General features: G+C 39.9%; 1 protein-coding gene across 1 annotated transcript; it reads right to left on the bottom strand.

The window, feature by feature from the left end:
* Positions 1-8,214: 8,214 nt before the first annotated feature.
* LOC110453819 (uncharacterized protein F54H12.2-like) lies at positions 8,215-9,519 on the bottom strand. Its single transcript, XM_021502988.1, has one exon. The coding sequence runs from the start codon at positions 9,517-9,519 to the stop codon at positions 8,215-8,217; it is 1,305 nt and encodes a 434-aa protein (XP_021358663.1).
* Positions 9,520-12,416: the final 2,897 nt, after the last annotated feature.

The raw sequence follows: 12,416 nt of genomic DNA, 5'->3' as shown, positions 1-12,416 counted from the left end.
TTCGCAATTGTTGTTTTTCCAACCTTTTGGAATTGCAGCATTGCGCAATCTCGATTCAATCACCCTGCGCTTAATCGTTGGTAAAATCTTTTCTGACCAATATCTTCCTAAGCGTGTTCCATATGACTCATCAATCTTTTGTGCAATGGTATTGAATTCTTTTATTGAATCACAATTCAATAAACCATCTTCACCAAACTCTTGTTTTGTACGTTTAGAACGGCCGTGGATAGAGGGTTCTGAAGGAAACAATCCTAAATACTCTGCAATAGCAATGTTCATCGCTTCATCGCCAAACCCTGGCATTCTGTCGAACCAACTTATACGCCTGCTTAAACGGCCCTTTTCAGGGCCACCATCTTTTTAAAAAAAGACCTGAGAAACTCGAAAATTACGCATCCCCCTCCCACTATATTATTTATAATAAAAAAAATATATATAATTAAACACATTGTTAAATGTATTCTTAATGGGTTACAGTTAAAATCTAAATTGTTCAATAAATACAATAATGTTATTCTTGACACAGCTGATTAAAGGTGTATCAATGTTTATATAGCAATATATTCTAACTGTGTTCACCTATGTCAGAGACGTATAACACATGTATACACGTCTCTGCCTATCCGAAGCCCTTCGTATACCCTACGTACACAAATGTGGCACGCACGGCGTATAGCTTAATATCTGTACATCGTATGAATTAAATTCACGATAACTCAATCATTTTTCAACAAATCAAATTAAAATTTGGTATATAGTTGTATCATAGTCATACGAATAACATATCTTCTGATGTCGCTTACTTAATCGATTAATTTTAGAGATATAGTCTGAAGACGCTTCTTCATATGTTGAGTTCTATTCACACACGTGTGTCACACCGCCGATCGTAATAATAAATTAATCATAACTCGATCATTTTTTCAAATATCGAGCTGAAATTTGGAATGTATATCAATAAAAGTCTAACTAATAACATATCCTCTGATGTCGCTTACTTTAGCGAGTAATTTTAACGATATTATCTGGCGACGCTTTCTTCACTTTACATGCGAATACACACATGTGCCACGCCGCGATCGTAAAAATTCAATTCGTCATAACTCGGTCATTTTATCAAATATCAAATTGAAATTTGGTACAGAGGTGTATTATAGTCATATTAACAACATATCTTCTGATGTTGGTTACTTTACTCAGTATTTTAAAAGATTTTGTCTGGCGACTCTTGTTGTCACTTGAAGACTCTTGTTGTCACTTGAAGACTCTTGTTGTCGGTTGAAGACGCTTTTAAGGAGGACCGTGTCAAACAGAGAAAAAAAATGAGTATGCTAATTACTAATATCCCATTAGGCCTGTAATAAAAAAATAATAATCTTGTAAGCTAATTTACCTACNCGCACGGTTCGTAACATCATTCGTTTTAAATGTCTCTGAATGCAAATATACATGTTATACTGATTACGGGTCACAACACACTTATAACCACAGGTACCTATCGCAAATGAGAGGAAAATAGTCGCACATGACGACATGTGCATTCGTATTGTTTTTTCTCTCATTCCGAACCGACGAGCTCGTATAAATAAAGTATGTTCGAGAGATTCTTGTACATTAAGCCTGAAAACTCGACGAAACTGCATCTAACAAGCATTTTGCGACAAAATCGAAAGAGTATACAGAGACAGTAAGAGTTGTCTTAAAAAGCTGATCACGAGTCGATAAGTTTTTGAGGCTGCCTCAGTTACCACCACCATTTTGTTTCACATCAATGTACAAGCGCCTCGCCGATGGAACGGAACGGAACGAGTGTAGAACGGAACGAAACGAAAGCTCCACTCGGACTGGGAAGGAGCGAAACGGAACGATTAGGGTAGAGAGGATTTAACATGGAACGAAGCAGAACGAAACGAAAAAAACAGTCTGCGACGGAAACGGAACGAATTGAATCTTTAGAACGAAATGAAATGAAAACGTGAATGAAATGGAATGAAAACGGAATGAAAACGCAAAATCTGTCAACTGAAACGCTGACACCCATGTATCTAGTAGATTGATTATGTTGTCAACATATTGATCAGTCCCAATATGAAACATGCATTTAATGGATAAAATATGGTCCCAGAGTTATATTCAACTTTAAAAGTAGACCCAAGAAGGTTATTACAACAGGGGCGTAGCTAAAGCCCTTATTCAGAGTGGATTCATTTAGGAGCTGATCAAGTGCAGGGACTTTGTAGGGGGACAAGGACGGGCAAAAGCATTTTTTTCTGTTTGAAATTTGGTGAGTTCGTCTTCATTCCAGCGTATGGGCAGCTACGCGACTGGAAACCATTCCATATTCCATTGTCACTATTGAACGTTGAAATTAGATCCCAGAAACATAACGTCGCTTCGCCTTTGTATGTGCAACCATCAAAACTGGTCCCGGATCAGTATTCAATGTTAAAAATGGACCCCAGAATATTTTGTCGTCTTTATATATTCAACAGTAGAAAATGGTCCCGGGTCCATATTCAACGTTTCAAATTGACTCCATAACATTATATTACCTTTCAATAATCAATTGTAAAAAATGGCCCTGTGTCAATATTCAACGCTGAAATTTGAATCTTGATCCGGGAATTCTTTAAACAATATATGGATACAAACAACAGACGAAGCGTAATTAGCTTCCCTAACGGACAATTCAAAAAGGCAATATGACCACTACATGTACGTAACTTTTCAGAGAGTACACTAAGACACAATATACAATAAGACATCTTTGAACAAATTAAGGAGGTAAAAAATCCGGATAAACTGGGGCCCAAAAAGGGCCTTATATACACTCATCCTTTGCCAGTCATTAATAAGCAATAGAAATATCGTTGGCTTAAATGGTGTAAGATGAATAGATTTTTGGCAATAAGGGTCAGTTTCAATTTCTATGTTTTGAATTATGTATAATGGGGAGGCAATTGCAACTCAGTTTTTTCAAACGTCATAACGGATATGTGAAATGTATATGTATTACTTCAGCTTAAGTTGGTAAAGTAAAGTGTGTACTCTCCTTTCACAAAATTCCAGGAATATTCCTCGAATGTACTGAGTAATAAAAATACTGTTTCTCCTCCTTACATTATCTCCATATTTTCATACATTCATATACAAAAATGCATCAGAAGGATTTCAAGTTTCTTTTCAAATATATTAACAAATATTAAAGGTTTGATTAAGACACACGATAGTTAGTCTGTAAACTATACGACATTGGGCATGGAGGCGGTTTATTGATAAAGTAATGTCAAACTGGCAAATTTTTCTTTAAACAACAATGAAAGAATCTGTGAAACTGCTTAAAAATATTTCACAATCATGACTTGGTATGACTTTATGATAAAAACACCGCGGTTTGACATTTACAATAATCGATTTAGGTGCTGTCAGTATACAATTAATAGGTTATTAATGTAGTTCATTGTAACTGAACCCCCTCCGTAGGAGAAATTGCATATACAATTAACATGATAAAATAATGCGACAAATATATAACATCTCGTCTTTTTAATATTCCGCATATCATATCTAGTTCATTATTATAGTCACACAAAGTTATATTAAGTAAAAAGTATTAATCAACCCCATACATACTTAGATTATCAAACGATTCGCATGGAGACATATTTATCGTGACATATGAGGGTGAACACTGAGGTAATGAGTACCATCATGTTAACATATATTACTACCATTGGCAACATACTAAATTTAAGTCAGTGACCTAATTAGGCGAAAGAACGGTTCTATGTATTTTTTCTGAATCCAATGAAAATGTTCAATAATGCAGGTCAATTTCTCAAATGTAGGATAATGTACATAATAAGGTGAAGCAACAGTTCTAGGTTAATTTCTGAACTCAAAGGCAATTTTTAACAATGAAGGTCATTTTTTCAAAAGTAGAACAAATCTACCTTATAAGTTGAAACAACAGTTTTAAGTTCATTTCTGAACCCAATGGCAATTTGAAGTAATCAAGGTCAATTTTAAAAGTAGTTCAGTGACATAATAAGGTGAAACAACAATTCTGAGTTAATTTCTGAACCCAATGACACTTTTTAGTAATGTAGGTCAAATTTGCAAAAGTAGATCAAATTTACCTAATTAAGGTAAACAGAATATGCATATTTTTGAACCCCCATGATAATTTGTGCTAGTGTTTTTCAAATATTGAGAAATAGGTCACACTGACCTGATTTGGTCGGACGATGGACGCATAGGTACACGATATCATTTTGGTACTTGGGACAAAGTAAGGGTCCGTTTTCAACGGCCTAGTGGAAAATTGACCTCTAATGGGGTCCATTTTCAACGGGAGAGTCAGTTTTCAACGGCTCCCCGGTTCCATTTTTAACGTTGAAAACTGACCCCGGTTCCATTTTCAACGGGGGTCAATTTTCAACGTTTCACCGGCGTAGGTTGCTGACCAAGTGGTTCCCGGTAGTTCCGTATCGGCAAGGGTAGCAGCGTCCGTACGGAAGCCTTTGCTACTATATGTAAATAGCTATTTCTACCTCATCACATGTACATACTTGTTGATGTTAACGTCTATACGACAAGAACTGGAAAACACGTTACATTTTAGTGGCAGCGGTTTTCAATAGACGTGATGGCAACAGCTTGTACAGGTAAAGATGGTATTTTTACCACTATAGACAACTAGAGTCTGAACTAGAAAGTTTACGGGACGAAGCTTATAGTTTTCAGACATTTACGCCAATGCCAAAATTCCATTTACTATCCAGTCCGGCTAGAGACTAGACTTAAGGCGGCGCTAAACAAAAGACCATGTTGCCAATGTAACCAACTGGTAGGGTCGAGTGCCAGACCACCTATTTGGAGAGAAGACAACACTTGTTGAGGGTTCCAGATTTATTGCGGGAATCATACAACTTACAATGATAAGTCACAACACATTGTATGCTTCAAGCCTATTGATATAATACAGGGCTATTCAATTAATATGAACACTGAAAACATGTGATGTTTGTTCCCATGAAATGGACAATCATTTCAGAACTTCAATTTAAAAACAAAACTGTCTTGTGGTTCTTAACTTTCACCATATATAATACTATATGATGGTTCTTAACTTCCATCATATATAATACTTATGATGGTTCTTAACTTCCACCATATATAATACTATATGATGGTTCCTAACTTCCATCTTACTAACTTTACTTGTCTAGGGATATTTATCTTGAACTAATGAACACTTGAACTTATAAACACTTATACTAAATATCAAGTTCAGAGGTAATCAACAACAATGCCAACAGGAATCTATAAAACAATTAAACCAAGTTGAAACCTTATTATAATTATAGTGGACTGGTACAGAAAATGCACTATGCATAAAACTGTTCCCAACATGATGGATTACACCAGCATCAAACTCCGAATTAATAACTAATTTATAGTATCATTGACTAGATTTATACAAATGTACCAGTGATGGTTCAACTTTGACACATCACCACCTCAATACAACTATAAAACATAAGTAGAAATAATAGTAATCCATTATCTGCCTATTCATTCCTTGCTAACTAATAGTAACTACCTTCCCCTGATTATTACTCGAGGATAAACTTAGATAAAGGTTTTATTCAGGCTAAGGTAATTCATTACACATCTATAGTTGATTTTCAGTTGCTACCTACTCATTGGCGCAGCCATGATGGATTCTGACGTCAATAACATCCAGCTATTTATAGAACTTACAAAACTGTTCAGAACATTAGGAATAAGAAAATGATCTCAACACTGAGATTATACATATATAAAAGATCAAAACTATATCTAACTTAGAGCTGATGCCAAAAATTAATCATTCAGCTCCCTTCAAGATCAATAATCTATTCCCATACACCGGCCCATCACGTGTGGCTGGGGAAACTCACGTACACATGCTATTTCGAAAAGAATACTGATTCATCATCACTTTTGGGCATTCACATAATAATACAGAGTATTTAGAAACATCTATGATCAAAACTATATATAGTTTGGGGGGTTGACATTCTTTAAAACATGCTTACCTATTTGGAGAGAAGACAACACTTGTTGAGGTTCCAGATTTATTGCGGGAGTTCACATAAACCGGGTGATGAATAGACGTAGATATAAGGTGGGGTTGCTAAGGAAATCCGCCATTTTGTATACAAAATGGCTGCCTTAGCAACCCCACTGAACCTACGGCTTATATCTACGTCACTTTATCTTGTGTGTTTTGGTTATTACGTCATCATTTTTGAGATACTGACAGAGTTATCTACCCCTGTATATGTATTAAATACTTTCCTTCTGTATTTTAGGTATGCACGGTAATAGGACTACACCGGAACGTCGGGCCCTGTGAGAAAGAAAAAGAAATATGAAACAGAATGCATTTCACTGTACACGTACTCTATAAATATTAGTAGATTCTCTCTCGGTTCTTCTGGTTTTTCCGGTTGTGGGTTTACATTCTGTAGACTGTTTGCAATCATCTCTCCGTGAAAATGAGGGGCTCTGTTTCTCACAATAATGCGTTATTTACAATATAAATAAAATTCACGGCATATTTACGGTGTTTTCGAGTGTGGTATTAAATCGAGATGAACTTTCTTTTCGTGTAGGAAGTGAGTGTGTCGGTGCTGTAGCAGAAAGTGCAAGTCGATATGCGGTTTTTTTCTTCTAGATGTTTTGTGTTTCAATGTGGCTGATACTTTTACTTCCTTAAATCTGATTGGTCGAATTCTGATTGAGGGCGCATGGTCGCGGGTTCGATGCGCGCCGTTGTCATTTTTATTTTATTTTTTATTTTATTTTTTATTTTATTTTTTGTATAGAATCCTTCTTGATTTTTTCTAAGAAGTTTGAAACTAAGGTTATTTTAATAATAGATAGATAAATCGATCAATGTGAAAGAACGTATTTCGAGACTAAATTAAAACAAGTACGAAATATTTTTTTTGATGTAAAAATATGCAGATACTGCTGATTCTGTATTGTATGTTGTCCACTATTTGTACACACTTGTCCCCTATTTGTCCCCTATTTGTACACACTTGTCCACTATTTGTCCTTTTTTGTCCCTAGTTGTCCCCTAGTTGTCCTCTATTTGTCCCTATTTGTCCCTATTTGTCCCTAGTTGTCCCTATTTGTCCCATATTTGTCATCTATTTGTCCACTATTTGTCCACTATTTGTCCCTATTTGTCCCCTATTTGTCCCTAGTTGTCAACTATTTGTCCCCTATTTGTCCCCTATTGTCCCCTATTGACCCCTATTTGTCCCTAGTTGTCCCTAGTTGTCCCTAGTTGTCACCTAGTTGTCCCTATTTGTCTCCTATTTGTCCACTATTTGTCCACTATTAGACCCTAGTTGTCCCCTAGTTGTCACTATTTGTCCTTATTTGTCCTCGTTCGTCATAAGTCTCAAAGTTTGACAGTATTTTGCTAATCGAGCTAAGGCATTCAACAAAGCAATCAAGATGTGGCTACGGGTCCCCCGGGTTTTTTCCCCCGTATTATCCGATCATAGTCGGGGGTATCATCAGTGCCCAACTGACTCATTGTTGCCCGCTTTAATTTTTTTTAATTTTTTGGTTTTTTATATTTTTTTGTTTTGTTTTTTGTTTTCTTTTGTTTTTTTTTTTTTCTTCTTTTTATTTGATACATTGATTGATTATCATTTACATAAGCAACCCCCCAGCCATCCCATGGATTTGTTGGCAAACGAAGACATCACGAAACGAGCGTTCTTACGAAGTCGTCTACGAAATACGTGTTAGCATGAAAGTCTTTTTTTAATAAGGACGTTATGTCGGACATCGTTTTTCCTTTACATCTCTGAACTATGTAGAAAATGCAATGTTGCCCGCACACTAACGAGTGGAGGTGTTGTACTCTAACGCCGTTGTACCGCCAACTTCGACACTGTCTGTCCATGAAATTAGTGAATACTTTGTTCGTCGGCGGAAATCCGAAGGGATCGTAATATTCTCCGTGGCCTTCACCGTCTATGTGCACCGCAATCCAGTGTTCACCCTCAAGTGTATCGGGATCTGTGTTACACACGAGTGCACACGGCACGTTTAATCGTCTCGGTAATCTGTTTCTGGCGTACACGCCTTTGAAATGAGGACAGTTTTTGTTCAAGATGGAATCTATTTGAATGGTATTCATCATGCGCTGTAATCGAATAAAATCTGTCTGTTACGGTCGATTTCTATGATGTTGTCAAACTCTGCATACACTATGACGTTGATCGTCGCTGTTAAAATCTCGTTGAAATGAAGGTGTAGACTCATGTTTCCGCTTTTTATGAGATGAAATGTGCCCATCTCCGACAGATCGGGCGTGAGGTCGAATCCGAACAGGGTGTATCCTTTCCCGAATTCCTCTCGAGACACGTTGTTTCCCTCGTCGTGGTAAATTTTACCCGTGCTCGTATAGAGATTCATGTAGCTGCGCACGTACTGACCGTTCGTGAAGTCCGGTTGTAATGGCTTGGCTGGAATTTGTTTCCCGTCCACATTAAGACACACGTAATCGACCTTGTGGTGTTTGAAATTGAAAGGATTTTTGGTGGCGGTACCGTTAAAAGCGTCCGTGTCGACCATGCCCAGGACGATCCTCTTGGGCATCTGTCCTATGAACAGGTTGTCCTTGGTAAAGTCCATGTTACCTCGAGGCACGGACGTCACTTTCATTTCTATTCTCCGTATCGGATACTTGGCGGGAGTTTTTTCCATGGCTCTCGCGTGAGCAAGGCGAACGGACGGATTCAAACGCACTTTCCTTGCGTACAGACAGATATCTTGCACTACTGCTTTAAACGTGTCGCCCTCTGCATTGAGACAGAACACGTCCTTACTGCGTGACATGTTTATTTCCACGTCGACGTTGTTGACTAAGTAGCGTTCCTGTGCAAACACGTCCGCATGGATTTTCCCCATCAAATCGACGGTGCGACTTCTTGCCGTCATCGCTTTCCTCGCGACGTATCCCAAGTTTTCGTCGCCCTGAGTGTCCATTTGACCTGCGGTATCTTTGTACCACATGGAGCCTGTCAGTTGAGAGTCTTTAGCTGCGGGCCCGTAACTTAACAGGGTTTCGATGTACGCTCTGTACGGATAGGCATTGTCGGGCGGAGACACGAGCCTTTCGTTTAGACTGACGCTCACGTTATTGAACAGCGAATGTAAGAATAAATTAGTCGGAGCTACGTTCGAATCAGCCGCTAGGGCGGCACCGTCGTCTTTCTTTACCAACTTTACTTTCACGAATAGGTTTGTGTTCCCCAAGTCTAGGTAATCTTCTCCGGATCCAGATATCTTAAACGTGTACGGACCTCCGTCGTTGACCGACGTCACCGTACCGATCTGTTGCCAGTAGCCGTCTTCGACACTCGTCTGGGTGGGAGGTACGTCAAAAAGATCCAATTCGGATTTCGCGCACTCGCACGAATTCGGATGAACTAACGACATGACTTATGTATTGCGAAGTTTAATAGCGGTCGAACGGAAAATCGATACATTTCGTTTATATTTATACACTTTTCTGCCCCTAATCATCTAAATAGTCTACTCTTCTCTTTTTGTTACGTTTCGATTTTCGACGTCGTCCCGGCGGACCTTCTCTAACGTTGTCTAACGCGCGGTTTCTCAATTCACTTCCGGCGTTGCGAGCCCTAGACAACGCTGCAGTTTTGATATTCTTGCCGTCTATGACGTCGCCTGCTATTTCCATACCCGTTTTCAAAGCCTGTGTTCCTAATGCCTTCGCACCTCTTTTTAACAACGGGGCTGCAGCCTTAAACAAACCGCTGAATATCGAACCAAGACCGTGACCTCTCTGCGTTCGACTTCCGGCGAAAACGTTGTTTCCGCTTCCGGCTTGATCGAGATAATACCGATCGAACACGTAGGGATCGCTTCTGTGTGGAGGGTGCCTCATCTTGAAAGTTTTTGAAATGTTGATTACTGTCGTTTCGAATCGTATATATATAGCATTTTTAGGGAAAGTCTAAGGGTCTTCTTTTGAAATGTAACGTCATCACTACTTTGCCGGTCTCGAACTGTACGGGTGCGCCCGTGTCGTCTCTCAGCGTGAGTTCCACTTCTTGAAATTGACGCTGTTGTAAAGGTACGTAGTGTACGGGATCGAATACTTTACACACCGTGTCGCCAGGTTTGCCTTCTATCGGAACGATGCGTAGTAGTGGAGCTCTCGTATCTCCGACCATTCTCGATTCGACGAGAGGACAGTAAGCGTACAGAGAATAAAATCCTCTTCGAACGTCACTATTGAATTCCGCCGTGTGTGTTCCGTCCGCGAATTCTTGTTTTCTAAAACCGAGCATTTCGCTTAAAGCCCGAGTGAGGTATACGTGCACGCCTTTGGTAATGTGAAGCCTAACTTTGTGATCGTGTTCGTGGACGTGAAAGCTAAACCGATCGCCGTGAGAAATCATTCTCTTAGCTTTATCCACGTACTTCAGCACTCTTTTCGTAGATGAATAATATCCTTCCGGTATGTCTATCGTCAATCCGGGACTTGCCTCGTTACCTGCTCCCAGTGATAACTTCAGCTGAGCTTCGCCGCTTTTCACGTTATACCACAGATGTGGATAGTGTATCTCGGCTAATCCCACCTCCCAATTTCCTTTTAGATCTAAGGGTTGTGACAACCGCGTCGTATAAGTGGTTAAAGTATTTCCCGGATAGTAATCCATGCTACTGTTACTTGGTAGCGTCAGATAAAACATCTCTATGACTGCGTTTGACGGACGGATTTGGAAGTACGTAACCTAGACTGCTGCTCAGTAGAGTGATCCACAACTCCGTGTGTCCGTTTGAAAACGATAAGTTGAGTATACAACTTACGACTACCGTGAACACTACGAAGACTTGAACGAAAAACAATATCTCTCCTTTTGGTATTCTCTTGCCAAATACGGACCACCTAGCGTCGCTGCCTGATTCCGACATTTCTTGTTAGTAACCACGAAAGCGAGTTCCCTTTTATAGATGTTTTGGTGACTCGCTTGACTAATAAGGCGACCACCTTCGTTGTTTTCGCACTGTAGACGGAGTGTGGAACGAGGAGATAAAACCGCTGTCGTCTTCGTCTTCGTCTTCGCTCCACGTTTCGGGTATGTTACGTAACTCGGGCGTGCGCTCGGGAGTTCTAGTGCGGCTCCTAGTCGGCGTGGCGGACGACAGTCTTTGCATTCTTGAGGTGTATGTCTTATTGCTTATCCAACTTTGGGGTGCATTCGAGCGTTTGAGTGCACCCATGAATTCGTCGAGACCCTTGGGAGCCACGTGTTTGAGTGAGGTCGGACGTGCGGCATTACCGACTAAATCCACCAGATTCGATCCAGGAATCACGGAGCTTCCTTTGTATCCGAATTCGCCGCGGTCGTTCCATTGAATGACGTCTTTCAATCTTCCCAACAACAGTTTAGTTTTAGAATGAGCTCCGCGCGGAATGCTTTCTAAAATGGCATTTTCTATGTGGTCGACTTCGTTTGCGGATTCTACCCGAGGCTCGGGGGCCTCGGTAGGCGCCAGGGCCTTCGTAGTACTGTCTCTATCTAAGAATTCTCTATAGCGATCGACGTATTTCCTAAGTTGCTGATCGTATAACGTCGCTTTCTGGCTGTCCGCCATGTCCAGCCTATCTAACGTCCTATTCATTTCTCCGTCCAGGGCGTTCAGCGACATCACGGACGTCGAGACGGGCGGTTTGGGTCTAGAGCGCACGTCGCGTCCAGACATGACCACGTGACGGATTCTCATTGAAATATCGAAGCCACTTTAGAAATGAGTCCCGGTAAGAACGTAGCCGCCAACGGGGCTAAAAGAGCCGTGAGAAATCCACCCTTTTGAATGATTTTCTTCTTTTTACTTATAGCTAGTTTTTTTCTTAAGATCTTTCTGAGTTCCGATTTATGTCGTTTAAGAGCCGAACGTTGTTTCCTCGTACAGTGTACGTTTCCTAGCAGGATGTTTTTTGAGCATTCACAGATGCAATTAATTAAATTTCTGTCCGCTTTTTCTACGACCGCTTTTCTGACGGTAGGTTTAGCGCGACACAAAAACTCCAATTCTCTAGCGTGTTTTTCTATGTTTGACGTAGCATACGTCATCCTAACATGAAAAATATTCCGATGATTTCTGAGAACTGACCGAAACTAGTATATTTATACCTTTTTCGGTTCTTTTTCAAACGTTTAAACGGAATACACCTTTTGATATTCTCCCGGGAAAACAAACGAACGTAATCGAACTTCTTCCGACGTGTCTTGTTTCAAGTCGACGAGTAGATAACCGTGAGGTTTAGACGTTGCTGCTGAATATGCTTCGTATAATAGCGTACC

Source organism: Mizuhopecten yessoensis, unplaced genomic scaffold (genome assembly GCF_002113885.1).
Source record: "Mizuhopecten yessoensis strain PY_sf001 unplaced genomic scaffold, ASM211388v2 scaffold7519, whole genome shotgun sequence".
Classification (NCBI taxonomy): Eukaryota; Metazoa; Mollusca; class Bivalvia; order Pectinida; family Pectinidae; genus Mizuhopecten; species Mizuhopecten yessoensis.
This window is presented reverse-complemented; position numbering and strand designations above follow the sequence as displayed.